At 45.6% G+C, this 20,576-nt stretch overlaps 1 protein-coding gene across 8 annotated transcripts in view; it reads right to left on the minus strand.

Moving 5' to 3' along the window:
- The window catches only part of vir (VIR_N domain-containing protein), a 431,173-nt gene that overhangs the window by 22,527 nt on the left and 388,070 nt on the right, over positions 1 to 20,576 (minus strand). For 6 of the 8 annotated variants that reach the window (XM_075881177.1, XM_075881179.1, XM_075881182.1 and 3 more), the window contains 2 exons: positions 19,315 to 19,477; positions 15,649 to 15,917 (listed from right to left, as the gene is read on the minus strand). In XM_075881177.1, coding sequence (XP_075737292.1) covers positions 15,821 to 15,917; positions 19,315 to 19,477 — 260 coding nt within the window. In that variant the 3' untranslated portion in view covers positions 15,649 to 15,820. Of the gene's footprint in view, positions 1 to 15,648; positions 15,918 to 19,314; positions 19,478 to 20,576 lie in introns of those variants that run through there. The other 2 variants (XR_012887826.1, XM_075881178.1) reach the window with 2 other exon arrangements.

Below are 20,576 nucleotides of genomic sequence, written 5' to 3' on the forward strand. Positions count from 1 at the left end.
CTGAGGAGATGAAGATGCTGTTCCGGAGAGCTGACCCCGAAATGGCAGAAGAGAAGAAGGTGCGCTTTCTGATGCGGGGAGTTAAACAAGAGCTCTTCGCTGGACTCATCCGCAACCCCCATATGACCGTCGCTGAGTTCGTCACCGAGGCTTCGATGATCGAGAGGACCTTGGATATGCATTCGCGGCAATACGATAGACCACTCAACACCCTTTGGGTGAACCCGGTAAACGCCCCTGGATTGGCGACGGAAGACTTGCGGAAGACCATCCGCGCCGTCGTTCGCGAGGAACTGAGGAAATTGTTCCCAGCAACGCCGCAGCCCCAAGTCGCCTCCCTCACTGACGTCGTCCACGAGGAGGTTCAGCAAGCACTGGGGAATTCCACGCCGTCGGAAGCATCTTGCGAACCACAAGCGATGACCTACTCCGCTGCTGCTCGTCGACCCCGACCCGTCCCAACCCGTTATCAAGAGGTCCCGCCGTACCGCCGCCCAATGTCGCCCGCCCGACCCTCTGTAACCCGAAAACAGGCGCCCAGGAAGACCGAGGTGTGGCGAACGCCAGATAATCGTCCGCTGTGCTACCACTGCGGAGAGGCCGACCACGTCTACCGCCGCTGCCCGTACAAGAGGCTGGGTTTGCGTGGGTTCTTCGTCGACGCACCCCGCCCGCGAGCCAGTCAGCGCCGATCTGAGATCGAAGAATACCTGTCGAACACCAGCCGTGGACCATCCCGTTTCAACCGTTCGCCGTCGCCCTACCCGTACCAATCCCCTAACCGTCGCAGCAATGCTGACTTCGCCCGTGGAAGGTCCCCCAGCCCACGAGGGGGAAACTAAAAGCAGCAACTTCTGGAGGTGCAGTTGCACAACGGCGAGAAAATGAAAACCCTCCAACGACGCAAGACCGTGATTCACGACATGCCCTCATCCCGACGACACCCTAACGAGACCCCTGAAAACGACGACAGCTACGCTGCGCGACGCGCACCCGAAATGACGAAGCCTGCTGCTGAGAAGACGACGATGATGACGCATAGTGCCCGACCATCAACACGCGCAAGCCACGATACGACGCCCCGACGCACCCGAAATTCGAGGAAAGCGGCGTCCAACGTCCAGTTGTCCATCGATGGCCTTGACGTAGTCGCCCTCGTCGACACGGGAGCCGACTACTCGGTCATGAGCAGGTCATTCGCGTCCAAGCTAAAGAAAGTTACGACCAGATGGGACGGTCCGCACATACGCACAGCAGGAGGCCACCTTGTGACCCCAAGTGGAATGTGCACATTGCGCGTCACCATAGACGGCACTACGTACCCTTCGGAGTTTGTCATTTTGCCTAACTGCTCCCGCGACCTAATTCTCGGAATGAACTTTTTGACGGACAATGGCGCAATAATTGATCTGCAGACCAGGTCGATAACGTTTTCTTCCGATCACTCCACGACCGAACCTCGGACACCGTGCTGCTGTAAGGATCGCCGACGATCACGTCACCCTGCCACCCCGCGCAAGCTTGATGATCGCCGTCTATTGTGAAGGTGCTACTCCTGACGTCGACGCTATCGTGGAGACTGACCAAAGGTTGCTTCTAGACCGCGGTGTGTCTGTCGCAAGAGGCATTGCGCGGTTTAAGCAACGCAGATCCCACGTTTTGGTCACCAATTTCACCGAGGAGTACCAGCATCTAAACAAGGGCGCTGCGATTGCGTTCCTCGAAGAAACGCAAGAAGCGAGTCAAGTGATCGCGGTCGCCACCTTTGAACGCGCACGCGCAGATGCTTCCAGGCTGCCACATCCTTTCGACGTGAACCAGGCGCTGTCGCAAGAAAATCGGGACAGATTACTGGAGTTGCTCCGTCGCTACAGCGAGTGTTTTTCCTCGAACTCGAAGCTACGTCAGACACCTTTGGCGAAGCACCGGATAATAACCGAAGATGGAGCCGGACCTACCAGACAGTCACCGTACCGCGTTTCTTCACACGAGCGCGAATTCATCCGGACTCAAGTAGATGACATGCTCAGCGACGACATAATACAGCCATCGAAAAGTCCGTGGGCTGCGCCGGTTGTACTCGTGAAGAAAAAAGATGGCACTTTAAGATTCTTCGTTGACTACCGGAGACTAAACAAAATCACCAAAAAGGACGTGTACCCCCTGCCACGAATCCACGACGCCCTCGACCACCTCTGCCACGCCAAGTACTTCTCATCCATAGATCTGAAGACCGGCTACTGGCAAATTGAAGTGGACGAGAGAGACCAAGAGAAGACTGCATTTATAACCCCGGACGGTCTATACGAGTTCAAGGTGATGCCGTTTGGGCTGTGCACGACGCCCGCAACGTTTCAGAGAGTCATGGACACTGTGCTAGCAGGCCTGAAGTGGCACACTTGCCTCGTATACCTCGACGACGTTGCCGTATTCGCCCGGACTTTCGACGAACACCTCACAAGGTTGGAATCTGTACTCGAGGCCATTCGTACGTCGGGGTTAACGCTGAAGCCTGAGAAGTGCCGTTTCGCGTACGAGGAACTCAAGTTCTTGGGTCACGTCGTGAACACCGCGGGTGTCCTACCTGACCCAACAAAAACATCAGCCATTGTGAACTTCCCAAGGCCGAAAGATAAGAAGGGTGTGCGAAGGTTTCTCGGACTGTGCGCATACTACCGGCGCTTCGTTGCAAACTTCGCACGCATTGCAGAGCCACTCACGCGCCTGACGAAAGAATGCACCCCTTTCAGCTGGGAAAACGACCAAGAAAAGGCATTCTGCGAGCTGCAACAACGCCTGCAAAACCCGCCCGTGCTCGCTCCTTTCGACGAAAACGTTGAAACGGAAATGCACACGAACGCCAGTGATATCGGTTTGGGTGCCGTCCTCGTCCAAAAGCAAAGCGGTTACGAAAAGGTAATCGCCTATGCAAGCCGTGGTCTGTCGAAGGAGGAGAGAAACTACTCTGCCTCCGAGAAAGAGTGCCTGGCTATCATATGGGTCATTTCAAAATTTCGCCCATGCGTCTATGATAGACCGTTTAAGGTTGTGACAGACTATCATGCGCTGTGTTGGCTCGCCAATTTGAAGGACCCCTCTGGCCGTCTTGGGCGGTGGAGCTTGCGCCTGCAAAAGTTCGACGTTACAATATTCTACAAATACGGCAGGAAACACTCCGACGCCGACTGCCTGTCCCGCGCCCCCGTCGACCCACCACCACAGGACTCCGATGAAGACAGCGCGTTCTTCGGAGTCGTGACAGAGAGCGACCTAGCCGCCCAACAGCGTGCCGACCCTGACCTCCGCGCCATGATCGACTACCTCGAAGGACGCAACGTCGCCGTGCCTAGGGCGTTCAAGCGCAACTTACCAGCATTCAGCCTCAAAAACTCCATCCTAGTGAAGAAGAATTTCAACCCCGGAACGAGAACGAATTATCTACTTGTCTTCCCGCAGACCTTCGTGACGAAATTTTGGAAGCGTGCCACGACGACCCGTCTTCCGGACATCTCGAAACAGCTCGCACGATTACAAAAATCAAGGCGAAATACTTCTCGCCCCGCCTTACATCCGATGTCACCCACTACGTCTGGAGCTGCCGTGACTGCCAGCGACGAAAAACACCACTGACGAGACCCGCCGGACTTCTGCAGCCGATCGCCGTCCCAACGAGGCCCTTGCAACAGATCGGAATGGACCTTCTGGGCCCGTTCCCTACATCTCGATCCGCGAACAAATGGATTGTCGTAGCGACAGACTACATGACGCGCTACGCAGAGACCACCGCTCTTCCTAGGAGAACTGCACAAGAAGTTGCAAAGTTCTTTATTAACCAAATTGTGCTGCGACATGGAGCCCCTGAGGTCCTAATCACGGACCGCGGAACGACCTTCACTGCGGAGCTCATGCAAGGAATCTTGCGCTACAGCAACACAGATCATCGAAGAACGACGGCGTACCACCCTCAAACGAACGGACTTATGGAACGGCTGAATAAGACAATCGCGGATATGCTGTCTATGTACGTCGACGTTGAACATAAGACGTGGACGAAGTCCTCCTGTACGTCACGTTTGCGTACAACACGGCTATCCAAGAAACCATGCAGATGACACCGTTCGAGCTCGTCTACGGAAGACGGCCGACTACAATGCTCGACGCCATGCTTTCGCACGTAGAAGACGGTGACCTCAACGCCGACGTCCAAGGATACCTCCAACGTGCGGAGGAGGCCCACCAGCTCGCCCGAGTTCGTATAACGGACCAGCAACTGGTGGATGCCGGACGCTACAATCTCCGACGCCGAGACGCCGAGTACCATCCTGGAGATCGTGTGTGGGTTTGGACTCCCATTCGACGACGTGGACTCAGTGAGAAACTTCTACGACGATATTTCGGACCCTACCGGATTCTACGACGTGTTGGCGAACTAACGTACGAAGTCGTCCATGTGGTTCGCTTAAACCTTTCTACGGACGATGACGAACTTTTATTTTAATTTGTTTGGACTGTCCCTTATGTTAGTATCGGGTCGATGCACTCTTAGAGGGGGGGTAATGCCGCGAACCATGCATTGGGTTTGTTTATTTGGGTTTTGTTTTTTCGGCCTGGCAGCGCCGGCCTGTGCTATCACTGTTTTCACAGCGTTTCGAACAAACGCTATCACAGCGTTTCTAACAAACGCTATCGAACAGCGCTTCGAGCGTTCCGAACGAACAGCGTTTCGAACAAACGCTATCACGGCGGTCTCGATACAATTCGACTATTCGAGAAACCCTCGCGCCGAGGGATATAAATTCCCGCACAGCCGATGCCGCGACATTAGATCGCTGACGCTGACTAGCGTGCCCGTCGTTTTGCCGGTCGCTGCTTCGCCGCCTGTGTATTCTTTCAGTTGTTAGGGGAGCACAGGTTTGCTCCAATAAACTTGTTTTCCTTATAGACAACTGTGTCGTCCTTTGCTGCGTGACAATATTTACTGAGAATGGAGCACTTGTAAATGACACCATTGCCATCAGTTTATAAAAAAAATTGTAATCTGCAGCAAATAAGGAAAAAATATTGACATTTATTGCAATGGTAAGAAATAAATTTCGGCATGTGTTTCACTCTTGTAACACAAAAAGGCAGAAGCCTGGCTAGGATCATGTAAGACATATGAGTTGCAATGAGCAAGTGCAGGCTGTTTCACATTTAAGGGAAATCTCGGAGCGCATAGCATTGCGATACAGTGAGCGCTGGCCGCATTGTCTGAAAGCATGCTACTTTCAGGGGAAGTCCGGGGATGTGTTCGAAGATCAAGTACGATGTGCACATATTTTGGTGGCTCTTTCTTGTCACTGTGTATTACAGTAGCATACACAGTGACAAAATATATGTGCACACTCTCGGCACCCTGGCTTTTCGAAGCATGTCGCCAAAAAAGGTTAGCGAAACCTCATTTTTGCCAACGGAGAACCACAGGTTGGTGGCACATGTTTATTGAACATAATCAGCTCAGCTCTTGCAGTACACTGCCACCAAGAGTAGCACGTTTCCGAAAAATAGCACATTTCCAGTACATGCCACCTTAGCAGACATGGTTCAAGACTCCATTCTCAAGTGTCATGTACATGTGTGATCTGCTGCCACTGCCAGACTAAAGCACTTGCCACATTATAATGCCATGCTCAGTTTTTATCTATGTGCGATAAAATCAGCACAATTGTTTGGGATTAAATAGACCCTTTGAATGTCTCATGCAAGCACTTTTATGGGCGAAACTCCTCTTAGTGTAACCTTGTCCTGCGTGTGGCGTGACCGAGAGACGAGAAAAAAAAAAAAGGAACGCAGTACCTCTCGAACAGTATAATAGATGGCGCTGTCTCATAAAAGTATCAAAGGACATTCAGGAGTTAGGAAGAGATTGCGAGATAATCATACTAGGAGACATGAATGCGCACATAGAAGATATAGATGGATATACCGACCTGACAGGCAAAATGATCATGGATATGTGTGTAAGGCTTGATTTGATAATTTGCAACAGTACCGAGAAGTGTGAAGGGCAAATAACATGGGAGGTAGGAAGGCTGCAGTCGACGATAGATTATGCACTGATGTCACATAGGATGTATGATAAGCTCAAGGGAATACACATAGATGAAGGTGGCTCCAGAAGTCTGGGTAGTGATCACAAACGTATAAAGCTAAGTTTTGGAAGAGCAGTGAAAGTGGGAAGGAGACAAGATGAGCAACTACAGGAAAATTTTTATCCAGAAAGGCAAATTGAAATAGCCACTAAACAAACTGAGAAAGTAATCACGGAGGATAATAAGACAGTGTGGACATACACGAATCTAATTAGACTCTTTGAGCTAGAGCTTGCTAAGACGCGTGACAAGTCACCCCGGAAAAGAAGACACAAACCCAAAAGTTGGTGGGATGAGGAAGTTAAGAGAGCCATAGTAAAACGTCAGGAAGCCTCTAGGGAACGCAGACATGCTAAGCAGCGGGGTGAACCGACAGATGATGTTGAAAGAAAATGGGAAACCTTTCTAAGCTGTAAAAGGGATGCATCCCTTCTGATCAATGAAAAGATTAGAAGAAAGGGAGCTCAGTGGCTGGCAGAAGTACATAAAAAGGACAGAAAGGCAGCTGCGAAATTTTGGAACCATCTAAACTCCCTAAGAAATGAAACAAATCTAGAGCAGAGGTTTATAACTACAGCCCAAGGTGCTAGGCTAGAAGGGGACGAAGCTATTGAATATATAAGAACAAGGATGACAGAAAAATTTCAACAAAGAAGTACTTTATGCACCACAATAGATAAGGACAAATCAAGTGGTGCAATGGCTCCATTTTCACAACGAGTGTGGGGAAAGGGCTGAGAAAAGGGTTCCTAGTAGTACATCAACAGGCCCAGATGGCATTCCAATTATGCTGATAACGACATTAGGTCCGAAGTCTAAGCAGGCTTTGAGAGAGGCAGTGAGCAAAATAATAATCGATGGTGAAGTTCCGGATGGATGGAAACTTAGCAGGATGAGCATGATCTATAAAGGAAAGGGGGACAAAGCTGACATAAACAACTACCGTCCTATAACAGTGACATCAGTGGTCTACAGGCTGGCGATGCAGATTATAAAGGAAAGACTGCAGGCATGGATAGAGGATGTGGGGGTTTTGGGGGAACTGCAGAATGGGTTTCGGAAACACAGGAGATTGGAAGACAATCTATTCTCACTGACGCAGTGCATGGAAATAGCAGAAAAGAAACACAGGCTCCTGTGGCTAGCATTTTTGGATATCAAGGGAGCGTACGATAGCGTGGTTCAAGAGGAATTGTGGGGAATACTGGACACACTAGGCGTGGAACATGTAGTCACTAATCTTTTAAAGGATATCTATAAAGGTAACAAGGTAGTTATAAAGTGGGAAAAACAGGTATCCAAGCCTGCAGAGGTAAAACGGGGGCTTAGACAGGGGTGTCCCCTGTCACCCTTATTATTCATGATGTACCTACAAGGATTAGAGGCCAAATTAGAGGGAAGTGGACTGGGCTTCAACCTCTCTTTAGTCAAACAAGGAAAACTTATTGATCAGGCACTACCAGCATTAATGTACGCAGATGATATAGTGCTAATGGCCAACAACAAGGAAGATTTGCAGAGTTGATGGACATCTGCAGTAATGAGGGAGATAAGTTAGATTTTAGATTCAGTAAGAACAAATCAGCAGTCATGATTTTCAATGACAATGAAGGTAGTGAGCTTAGAATACAGGAGGTCACGCTAGAGATAACAGATAAATACAAATATCTGGGCGTATAGATAATCAATGGGACCGAGTACCTGAGTGAACACGAAATATACGTGACGACTAAAGGTAACAGGAATGCAGCAGTGATGAAAAATAGGGCACTGTGGAATTACAATAGGTATGATGTTGTGAGAGGAATTTGGAAAGGGGTCATGGTTCCTGGGCTGACATTCGGCAATGCGGTCTTGTGCATGAGATCAGAAGTTCAAGCAAGATTAGAAATTAAGCAATGTGGAATAGGTAGGATTGCTTTAGGAGCTCACGGGAATACACCAGATCAGGGAGTACAAGGTGATATAGGATGGACATCATTTCAGGGCAGGGAAGCTAGCAGCAAGATAAAATTTGAGAAGCGATTGAGAGAAATGGGGGAGGAACGTTGGGCTAGGAAGGTTTTCAGCTACTTGTACATGAAGAATGTCGATACAAAATGGAGGAAGCGAACCAGGAAATTGACTGGTAAATACTTAGAAAACAGCAGGTGGCCAAACCAAAAAGAACTATCGGTTAAGAAGAAAGTGAAGGAAACGGAGACTGACATGTGGAGAATGGGCACGATTAAGAAGTCTGCACTAGAGATCTATCGAACTTTTAAGCAGGAAATCGCCAAGGAAAGAATCTATGATAATACTCGGGGTAGTTCTCTACTATTTGAGGCCAGGACGGGAGTACTGCGAACCAAGACATATCGGGCCAAATACGAAGGGGTAGACACAGTATGCAGTGCGTGTGGAGAGGAAGAAGAAACTGCCGAACACTTGATAATGTTCTGTAAAGGGCTTCACCCTATAGTTCAGGATGATGGCGCAGAGTTTTTCAAAGCACTGGGGTTTAGAAACCGGGAGGGCAAAATAGACTTTAAGCGGGTAGACTTAACTAGAAGGAGGTTATCTGATTGGTGGCTAAAGTCAAGGCACGAGTGAAAATTAAACTTTTCACTGCAAAGTACGAATCCTCAAACTCACTTTTTAAAGAAAAAAAATAAATCTAGTTTTTGGTTCATTAAGTATTACGGCTTGGTGGCACTAGCCACTGCCCGATCTAAAGGGTACAGCCATATCCATCCATCCATCCATACACTAACTGCAGTTGAGTAAGGATATTCTAGATGGTGCTGTACCGCTACTCTCCGATTGGCTACTGCGGGGGTTGTGCCTGGGTGCCCGAGAAAGGAGTGCCTCCTTCAGTCTCCTGGATCTTCACTGTACGTAGCGGATCGTTGGTGGGGCATGGACGAAGCAGAGCGGCGGGCGCATTGAAGACGCTTGGGCTCGGTTCCCTTCGGTCGCGTCTCCTCGGTGTTACCCGCGGGCCGTCTGCATTTTTGAATGCGATCGAACGCATGGGTGGGCGGATGGGTGGACAGATGGACGGAATGATGCACGAACGAACTCATGGATGGGTGCACGGACGAACAAACGAACAGAAGCACAGATGAACGTACGGACACTTTGTCCAACTCATCATCATTCACTCCATGAATATGCTGTAATTTTTTTGTCTTCATATGCCTCCTTCAAAAAATGTGAAAAAGTTTGCCCACTTTTTTCTCCGACTCTGCATCCGCAACTTGGAATTTTATGCGTCTGCCCTGCAATATTACATCTGTACGAGAGTTTTTGCAAGACAGGACAAATGTATAGGGTCTTTTTCCTAGTAAAGTAGGCTCCTGTTAAAACTTCAAGGGATGAGGAAAATGAATTTTGTTTAATAGGAATTTAGTTTACTGAGAGATAAACAGAGGTGCTGAATTCAAGTAGAAAACCAATAACATTAGACACAGTTCCACTAAGCAGCGATTTCATTAAGGAGGGTTTCGTTTTCAGAGGGTACTGTTTCGTTTTCTGAGGGTACATGGCTCTGAGGTAGAATATTCGAGAACCACGCAGAATACCTGTTCTCGCAGAATACCTAAGTCAAACTCCAGCTCGAGCCCTGATTTTTATTCTTTGCATTTATCGACACAATCACTCTACAAAGTTTCTTTCTGAAACAGCTTCAACCACTGCCGTGGCTCTGCGGTGGTATACTAGACTGTCACACAAACTACCTGGGTTCAATTCCAGCTTAAACCCCCAATTTCTCTTTGCATCCATCAGGATTTTTTTCATCAGGACACGTTCCCCGTCAAGGTCATTGGCTCTTCAAGGGGAGCTCTAACACACAATACCTGAGGCATTTGCTTTAATAAAAAGTGTACCAGAATATAATGCACTGGTAATTTATAAAAAAGAAAAACATAACAAGCCTTACCTTCACTTAAAATATATAGAGGTGAATTAATTTTCACTGATGCAGGGAAGTTTCAGAGTGAAACCAGTACATTGTCGCTGTCATTTGCAAATTATTGACCCCACATAGTAAGCAAAGAGATTCGACAGTGTTGAGCCATCCCATTCAGTCCTCTGAGGCTCAATGATCCAAGTATGCAGCACTTAAAATATGACCTATATGGTTGATGCCATACACTCAAGGCATCGTCTGTATGTCTGTATATTGTGCCAATTTTCCGACTCTTTTTTCGTCCAGCAAATACTGCTACCCTGTGAGTATGCAGAAAGTTCTTTCTGTTTACCTTCACGTTTCATTAAAAAGGTTAATTAAGCCAGCTCGTCAGTTATTGCGTGCATGTGCGTGCATAAGACGGTAAGTTTAGTTTTGTCTTATGGGCAGTTTCCATTTGCTGCGCTTGCTAAAACTGATGTCTATCCAGTTTCATATCTCTCAAAAAGTGACCGCCTTACGCTGGCTCATTTCTTGCCAACAGCGGTGCAATTCCAGCTGTTCTTAGGCAGATATTAGAATATACAGACGGTGCCTCAATATGCAATTAATGCTACTATGCCTATGTGCTTTCTCTCCAGAGAAAAATGACAATTGATAGCCTTTTGTTGGTAACTACACGAATAGTAACTGAAGTAGTTGCTCACTCATTCCGGTTTTGTGAGGAGTAGAGAACCGTAACTTTCTTGCATGTGTTCACATACGCAGCGATAACGATATAGGTACATGCACCAGTTTCTATGTTGTGAGTGTGTCAAGCAATAATTAATTGAATGCGAACTACTGTCTAAGTGCCAAACAAGAATCACGGTGTTTTTCACAGGTAGATTTGAAGCAGGAGTGTTTTTTCTGCTGTGGGGAATACGCTTTTCACTAAATCATCTGGATTGACTTCACACAGGTCGTTTCAGAGCAGCTCGCTCCGTGCCAAATTATTATGTCTGGGTCTTCAGCCAAGTCGCACTTTCAAGATGAAATAGGACAAACAGCATACGTCAACTCCACCATAGTGCGCAGCCTCAGCTTTGCAAAATGGTTGTGTTGTCATGGAAATGTACATAGCAGAAGCATTAGTAGTTTACGGAACCAATTTATGTGACGTGCACAAAAAGGAGTTCCAGTGCGATCTCACAAGGAGCATTTCTTTGTTCTACAGGCAGATTCGACATGGTGCTATCCGATTGCTCGCTCCAGGATTTTAGCGGCCATTCCAGCTCTCCCACTGAACCATCCCTATAAGAGTTATCGAATTTTAGCTTTTGAGATCAGAAGTTTCTAACCAGTCTGAAAAAAAAAAAAGTCCCCAAAAAATCTATCAGTCCAAATGGCACCCTAAATGTGTTCCTATGCAGATACGCTGAATGGTGCGCAAAGTATCTGAACATAATTTTTAAAGAAAGTATACGAACAGTGGAAATACCTTTAGAATGAAAAACGGGAAAGGAGGTGCCTATTTATAAGAATGGTGACAAACTTGAAGTAATCCTACAGACCATTCACGATACTATGCACTTATAGCAAGGTTGTGGAACATTTCATACTTGAGCATCACTGTTCTTTCTTTCTTTGAGAACAACAATTACTTTTCAAGTAATAAGCATGGTTTCCGGTGCGGCTTGATCACCATGACGCAACTCATTCACACCGTAAATTATTTAATGGCAATTGTTGACAAGGGCGGACAGATTGACACGATTTTTCTTTATTTCGAAAAAGCGTTCAACCGTTTGTCACATGGACACTTAATGTTAAAGATCTGATGCCTTTTTGACAACCCTAAAATAGAACAGTGACTTGACACGTATCTTACGCGGTGTAGGCACATAGGCAACCCGAACTCGGATTTTGCATCTGTTCTTTCAAACGGCCCCCCATTACTTTTTTTAATTTATATTAATGATTTACAGATTTACTCACCAGTGTATTGCCATTTATTTCCAGACGACTGCGTTGCATACATGCATATTCTGTCAGAGACAGATGAACAAATACTAAACAACTTCTTGGCAGCTGTTTGCGACTGGTGCTCAACATGGCAGATGCGCCTAAACGTTTCCAAATGTGTTCAGATGAGAGTTACACGCAAGAAGGAGCCACTAGTCCACACCTATGCATCAATAACGTTCCACTAGTTAGTGTAGACCAATTTAAATGCTTGGCATTATACATCAATTCTACGCTAAGCTGGAAGAGTCATGTGCAATACATAGTTTCAAGGCCTTGAAAAAACTTTACATGCTAGAAAATCGCATGATGCGTTGCACTCCTAACAGTAAACTTGTGAGCTGCATGACATTAGTTAGACCATTATTATTCTATGAGGGTGGCGATTTGGGCTTGTTGGTATGGTAGAGTGATAATATATGGTAGGGTAGACAAAGGACACGGAGAAGAGAAGGCACATTCAAGGCAACACAGCGCTAACTTTCAACAGTTATGTGTTCATTACTAACCTCAGACATTCAAGCGAACTTTAAACTCTAGAATCATGAAGGACACTGCACCGACTGCAAATGCTTTACAATATTGTAAACCGCAACATTAGAATGAACTTCACTAGTTACATGCTGTATAACCGCGCAAGGACATCTCGTTAGAAGCACAGTAAGATGATTGTAAGGCCACGAGTTAAAACGAACACACATAAATTTTCACTTTTTCTTCGAACGATAGCAGAATGGAGCGAGCTCCCATGCAACATAGTCTGCCTATCGTCACTTCATGCTTTCCCAAATGCAGTGCAAAACTATTTGTGATGTTTTAAGCAGCTCTTCTTATTCTTTCTCTTTTTACAGCTAGCATTGTATGCGGAATTTCTTTCACGGTATGCACCCTTGAAAGGAAGCTGTCCTTCAGTTCTCGTTTCTTGACTTTGTTTATTTACCCTATCACTCAAGTTCAGCACTCCTTTTCAATATTTCCTACACATTTTTTCGGCTGTTCAATCACTCGCTCCTGTACATGCTATTGTTTCCCTGTCTTACCTCAGTGTATTATTGGAAATGCTGTTGGAGTTGTTTTTCAGTTTACATTCAGCCACAAGTATTCTTATCATTGGTCATATGTGCTTTTGTTCTGATGTGTATTTATTTTTCAAAATCCATTTGTCGACTGAAACGATACATTGTGTAATATTGTAATGTGATGTACCCACTCCTGCCATGGCTCCCAAAAGGCAACCGGTGGTATCTAAAAAACAAAGTGTCCAACTGAACAGCCTCTTCTCAGAAGTGAGTGCAGCATGACAATACTGGGTCCAAAGGTGACGGTAATTTGATGAACACATTTTTCTAAGCCTACAATACACATCTATTTTAATGAATATATTTTAAGCTGTTTATATGTTTATTTCTAATTTTTATATTTATTATTCATGAATAAGCGATGCTTCTACACCAAAGGAAAAAAATTGTTTCACTTTATGGCTGCTTAGAAAAATCTTGAGCAACATTCTTTTTTGGAAGTAAGCCACTCTAAAGAGCTTAAATCTGATTAAAAAAAATTAACTCTGGGGGGCAGCATTTGGTGAATACCAAAGCTGAAAAAGTTTTTTAAAACAATTACGTGATGCTACACCAAACCTGGGGAAGCAGGTGGCTGACAGAAGGTGGCTGTGTATGCTGATGCACCCAGTACGGAGTTCGGCAAAAATTTGTGAAAGTAATGGTATCTCAAAAGCAACCAACTTATTCTGAAGCTGCCAGGGCTAATGAGAAATGCCGTGGCAGTGAGAGTACTTTGGTTTCTACTACAGTTAAACCTGCTTATAACGAACCTCCATATAACGAATTCTTAGATATAAGGAAGTTTCTTTATTCGCCGTCGTCGCTCCATAGGAGCACATGTATTTGCAACCTCTATGTAACAAAGTAACTGCGGGAGACAACCTTGATATAACGAATTTTTCCCACGGAAAATCTTGCAATTTTGCTCCACATTTCGGCATTTTGGTATGAGCATGCATATTCCGCCGCTGCTTCGTCGCCGCCGGCGGGCTTCCGGGCCGCTCCTGCGTGAGGCGGGCAGGCGGGTCTGCACCTTACGAACCGGCGTTCCCCCTTTTTCGCCACCGCGATTGCACGCGTGGGTGTATACACCCCCCCCCCCCAACAAACAAACAAAAAAACTACTTTTGCGCGCTGACAGTGCCACGCTTTTATTTCGCGTCACATATGTGGCGCCGCGCTGCATATAGAGGGCGCTTAACCGAATAGTTTCCATGGTAACCGTGTCTGTGTTCGTGTCGTTCGCTCTTCGTTTTTAAACGCCGTGCGCGCGTGAATAGTTTCACTACGCGCGCATGGTGTGTCCCCCAACAACGTCCAGCTTTGCTTTTTTTTTTATTGCGATAGAAATTATGTATATGGGCAGTTTCGACTGGGTTTTTGCCGCCGCCGCCTTCATTCACTGTATATGTGTAGTATGTGTATACGTACCTATATATATAGAAACTCAAGAAGAAAAAAAAGCCGCCAGCGCTCAGCGTTCAGCTCGTCACGATGTGCTGACAGGCACTTACCTCCCACGCGTACTTTGCCCTGCCAATGCGGGGGGGGGGGGGGGGAGAGGGGAGTTAGATGCTTGTGCGCGCGCACGCTTATAGAATCGCGCACCTTTGACTTTGGAACGATTGCGTTTGCTCTTTTCACACAGTCCCTTCGCATTAAAACCGCACTGATATTTGCCGAGATAGCAAGCGCGCCAGCGATCGGGACCGCCCTTAAAATACAAGTTCATTATTGCTACTCAAGCGATTACCCCCCCCCCCCCCCCCCCCCCGTTGTTGCATGCTCTTTTAAGCTTTCTGTTGGAACATTCGATGGCAGTCCTAACACGCGGGAGATGTTATGCACTTTTGAGGCGATAGGGATGGGCCGACTCATTTGATCTCTGCTTCAGCAGCGCTCACGCGCTTTTACCCGCTTGTGAAAGTTACAATGCGTGCGGGAATGTTGTCAATTTGGACTTGTTGCGAAACATGGCGGCAACAGCAAGAACTCACCGAGAGTGCCCATATATTTGCTATCGCAATAATAACGCAGTTTTTGACTGTAAAATGAGTGTTTAGGGTTAGCTCTGCCTTCAATCTCCCGTTTGTTTAATTTGCACTTTTATTTTCCGAATTTTCGTGTTGTACCTGCATATAGTGAAAAACCTCTTTATAACTAATTTTTCCGGAAATGTATCAATTTCGTTATATCCAGGTTTAACTGTATATGGAGCCAGTGATGACCGCTTGCTTAGTACTTATCGTCTCATCCTACAGTCTTGCATGCCTCACACACTAAATTAAATGGTGCCACTTGTCTCCCCTTTCTCCCCTTACGGTCATGTTTCTTCAGTAATAAACTACTGTCATGTTTCTCCGGTGATAGAGTTAATTATGAATTTGTTCAGCATGGTTCAAGAAAGCCCAAACGAAAAACCTTGAATGATTGAGCAAGTAAGCAGGGTGTCCCCAATCTCTTCAAAAGAAGCACTGACATCAAATTTCAGAATCGAGATTTGCCCATCCTGCGATTGCTCGGTGTGCGTAGGTTGTGTTGGCCAAATTTGAATCCAATACATCGGGTGGAAGTTACTTTATTTTGACGGCAAACAGTGTACGAGAGTTTAATGAAAATGAAGTGCTTTGCAACATCGACACTAGTGCTACGTGTTCGGTATGAAACATTCCACATATACCATCCTGAGTGATGATGGGCTAGTAGTGATGACGTCCAGGATCCGACTGTTCTTATCGTGGCGCCGAAGCCTGGAAATGCACTCGCTTGTCACGTCTAATCGTCGCACCGCTTTGAATGATTTCGTGAATTTTCCAAGATGCAAACCACCTTTAAAAGAACGGTAAAAAAAAAAGAGCGTGATTCAACGAGTGCTTGTCGGTCAGCATGTCGGAGAACCGTTGTGAGTTGCAGTCATCTCGTTCGCAACGCGGAAAAAGTGCAATGAGGGTGTCTTTTCATATCACATATATGTTACATGCCAAAACGCCTGGCACAAACTATCAAAGTGGAACAACATATAGACAATATAGACATATAGACTTTTCTGTCTTGTTGATCACTTGATACGTGTTCTGGTTCTCGGTGTATATTGCACTCGCCGGACAATAATGTGTACTCTTCTTTTTGCAGTGTGTGTTGTTGCAATGCGTGTATTGGTTTCTTCTTTTCTTTTTTGTGCCCTTCGCAAGATCTTATTCACGCGCCACTGTGAATTGGCAAACAGTTCAATATGGTTGTCTTGTTCGTTTTGTCTGTTTTATTGTGAAATGTAGCACACGTTTCTTTCCACCCTGCTACGACCCCTTAACTGGGGTCAGCAGTATTGTAAATAAATAAATAAATAAAGACAAATACCATCGCTAGCAAGTAACACGCAGGTAGCGTTGAATGTTAGTTCGTCTGTAGACTTCTTCGTCCTCGTTATGTCGGGTTACTGTCACTGCAACCGCGAGGGGCTGGATAGGTGGGGCCATTTCGAGGCGCAAAAAAAAAAAGCTGGCAAGCAGGGAACGTTTTCTATTTCTCTGCTGATGCATATTCCCGATAGCAATATTTTATTGACCACTTTGCGTGTACCTAAATGCCGTGCATGCCAAAACACACCAATATAGTTAACTGAGACACACAAGTGAACATGGCACCCTCGGGCACCTCCTCAGTGCTGCTTGGAACAGCATCCATTTTGGAATCGCTGTAATGTAAAGAATCGATTGAAGCAAAAATAATTCGCGACGTCGCGAATCGCGGAGATTCCAACCTCCAAACTATCGTATTCAACCCGAGTCGACACTTTGTACAGCGACGAAGCATTGCAGATGAGAAGGCATAACTAAATGTGTCCGTCTAGCAGATGAAATGTTTGCGGAGCAGCTGAGCCTGACGTCACTTTTTTCTGCGAAGAAGTGATCAGCTGTGGCGCGATCTGGAAGTGACCGCGAGGTCGCGCCACTGGTAGTGCTCCCAGCGCTAAAAATGGCGGAATTGCTAGCCGTTTTGAATAATGCTAGATAACAGTGGTATAAATCAATAAAAGTGATAGTTGTTCATTTCTTAGTTACGTTTTAGGTCGCGAATCGCTGCTACAAGGTCTATAGCTACTCGTTGGCGCAAACATCTTGCCATGAGTAAATTTGATGTCAGTGCTCCTTTAAAACAGGGGAGGTGTTTTAAACAGCCGGTAAACAGGCTGCATACAACTTTATTTATCACCTCTCAAACAAACTTGCTCATTCAAAGAGAAGGCTGTGGCGATCCCATTTTGTGAATATCATAGTCCTGTATGCTATGCAGATGCTCACTTAAAAAAAAACAATCTGCCTTTTCCCCTGATGCCACGGTGCATTCACCCTCACTTTTGTGGTAAAGCTACAAAATGGCTCCTCATCTCGGAGGCGTTCATTCTTGCAATACCAGTTGTCTCAGCCAAGACCCTACTAAAGCGGCAAAGGACAGCACAGGAAAATTAGAAAGGTGGAATTCCAGGGCACTCTCTAGAGCCTGCTCAGTCTTCTTTGCCTGCTAAGTGATGTGCATTGTCTCCACCTAGCATCCTCCTGCTTCTGACATTTGCAAGCCATCGGGTTTCATACGGAAACTGGTCCTGCGATCATGTACCCCCATGGAAATCATGAGAAGTACAGGCTTCAGATTGAATTGCGTTAGCGAACTATCTGCGGATCCTTTTCTACAGTTTCAGTTTCATTCTTCTTAAGCGTGGACAGTGGGGTGCGGTGCAAAGAACTGAAGCTGTGCCTTTGTTGTTCAAAGAAGCTGAAGACTACTAGGTTTGCGATTTGCTGTGACTTCAGAGCTTTACAAGTCATATTTGACAGTTTCAATGAAGCCTCTTCCACACACCGCTGCGCATAAAAGTAGCATCTCAAGCCAGTGCAGAATATTACATCGAGTTTACATGTTTTCGTTAGTGTGTCTTGCCAAAACTCGTTTAAATGGACTGCATAACAACAGCAAAGCTATGTAGACACTCTGTCATACTCCTCTGACTCGACTTCACAAGGAAGCGAGCGTTGCGTTGGTGGCAGACCACTTGGACAGACGCACGTGGCACTACAGCAGACGAAACATTATGTATTTCTTACTTAATACTGTACTGTTATTTCCATAAATAGATATTGTGTACTTCCGAGGACAAAACAAGAATGTTTGTTTTCTAAAGTTGTAAAGAATAATTCATTACATCTTGATGCCAAATCTGGAATGCAGTGACAGAGCAATGCATACCCTGGTGGCTATATTTGTCCAGGTTTGACTTCTACCACATAACCACAAAAAAGTTTTACAATAAATTTATGTACCAAAGAATGAACCAAGTTTAATTTGAATACAACTTTATCTTGCTTTGTTTTACACTCGGCAAACAAGCGCCGCGAATCTAAAAAACACGATCCATCCGAATGAGATCTGAAGCCTGTACTTCCCATAATTCCCCTGGGAGTAGTAAAAGCGCTGCTGAAAGAGCCCACATAGACACTAGTGCCAGATTCTCCTCTACGTATTATTGTATGAAACTTTATGTTGCAAGACGAATCTACGTGAAAATATAGGGGCTCAATGATACTCTGAAAGAGCCCTTGATGTTCCTCAAAGCTGAACAGCCTTAGAACCTGTGGCATAGCGCATAGTAGCGAATGCTACAGTTGGGGATGACACACTAAAACTGTCCATTAACTCATAAGTACACCACTGTGTAACAGTCATGACGTGAAAGAAAGGGTCTTACAAGACCAGTTGAGTATGCAAAACAGCTCTACTAGAATGACAACGTACTTCTCGACCAAGCTTGATGACGGGAACAAAGGCTGCATACTCAGGTCATAGTGAGCCTGTGCAGTATTTGCCACAGCACTGAAGCACTCAAGTTTTCAAATTTCATAAGATGGAAGGAGAGAATGATCATATCAGGATATATCTAACAATGTGCCTCAAACAGGAATCAACCCAGTGCAAGAGAATCATGGTTTTCGTAGTAAAAGTGCTTCCATACACTAGCCGTGTTCATCATATTCCTGACATAGCACTAACATGTCACAAGCACAAATTTTCAGCCATCACAGTCAACATTTGTTGTTTGATGTGAAAATCAAGGTGCCCTGAAAAACATTTAAGCTGTAGTTATGCTTAATTACATGTTGAATCTGCATTAGAAAAACAGATATGGTCCACCTCTGTAAAACACTGAAGCCAGCATAAACGTAGGACTAACCTTCCAAAAGATTGGGAGTCAGAAGGTCCTTCTGTCAGTGGAACCACATTTGATGACAATAGCATACCTTTTGGAGCTGCACTTGAAGCACGACCTTCACTCCATGTTGGAATTGCCCGTGGCACCATGGAACCACTACGAGCAGATCCCATACCAAAGGGACCTGAAAAGAAGTATATGCGACAGCATCTCACTAAAACAAATACTAGTGCACGCATTATTGTTACACCGCTCTTTCCCACAGACAAAATTAGTGATGCTACTAATAACAACTCATTTGGATCGATTTCTGGAGCAGCGAAACTTTAATTTTAGAGCCCTTTAGTGCATCAGTAATTTCCATTTAAAGGGTTGGTGCCATCAAATTTTTAGGCTATAAAAAGCAAGCCTCTTGTGAGTTTCCTTTGTATGCAAGACTGGTTGTACACAGAACAGAAAACTTTTATAATATATTTTAATTCACTTCCACAGTGTACTTAAATAATCATTCTCCCTGTTGAGGCCCATCACTAGCACATCCAACACTGACGTAGCTCTATAGGAAGGGCAGAAAAAGTTGTAGTGACGACACACCAGATCTGTAGTGAGGTGAGTCACCTCTGGACCTCCATCACGTACTTAACATAAAGCATTGCGGCTGCTGCGGCTAGCGGCGCATTTGTTTTGTAGGTTCTTGGGTGGTATGCATGTGCGAGAGCAGATGATACTTGGCATGATGCGCATCAAAGCTATGTGTGGTCACAAGACTAAGCCATCTGCACTGCTACGTCACTACCCAACTCGGCACGCAGAAACCGAAACCGAAAATTGTCTATATAAATAAGGCAATATAAAATTATTCAGCAGCAAATGTTGGTGCATGTGTCGTGCTTCTTGGAGCTATAACAAACACTAGCAGCAAAAAAGGCGCAAGCCAAAAATATAGTGGCACCACCCTTATAAGAGCACATTGAAGGCAGTAATTTTGAGGTATTTTGGTGACAGGAGCACCATGGAAAAATATGACTGGAGCAGGCCCCACCCATTGTTAGTAGTAAAGAACTGCCGATTTCTTATTTTCATTTAAAGTGAACTTGGCTCATCAAAAAAAAAAAAAGAGGAAGAACATGAAAGAGACCACATATTGCCAACCTGCCCTTGAACACTGTTTTCACCATATCAGCCATTACATCAGTAAGTCAATAATATTGGAGCACAATAGGCCGCAACCTCTGGCAAGCATTTATAAATATGAACTGGATTGTAAGAGGCATAGATGACTG

This window comes from Rhipicephalus microplus, chromosome X (genome assembly GCF_043290135.1).
Source record: "Rhipicephalus microplus isolate Deutch F79 chromosome X, USDA_Rmic, whole genome shotgun sequence".
In the NCBI taxonomy this organism is placed as follows: domain Eukaryota; kingdom Metazoa; phylum Arthropoda; class Arachnida; order Ixodida; family Ixodidae; genus Rhipicephalus; species Rhipicephalus microplus.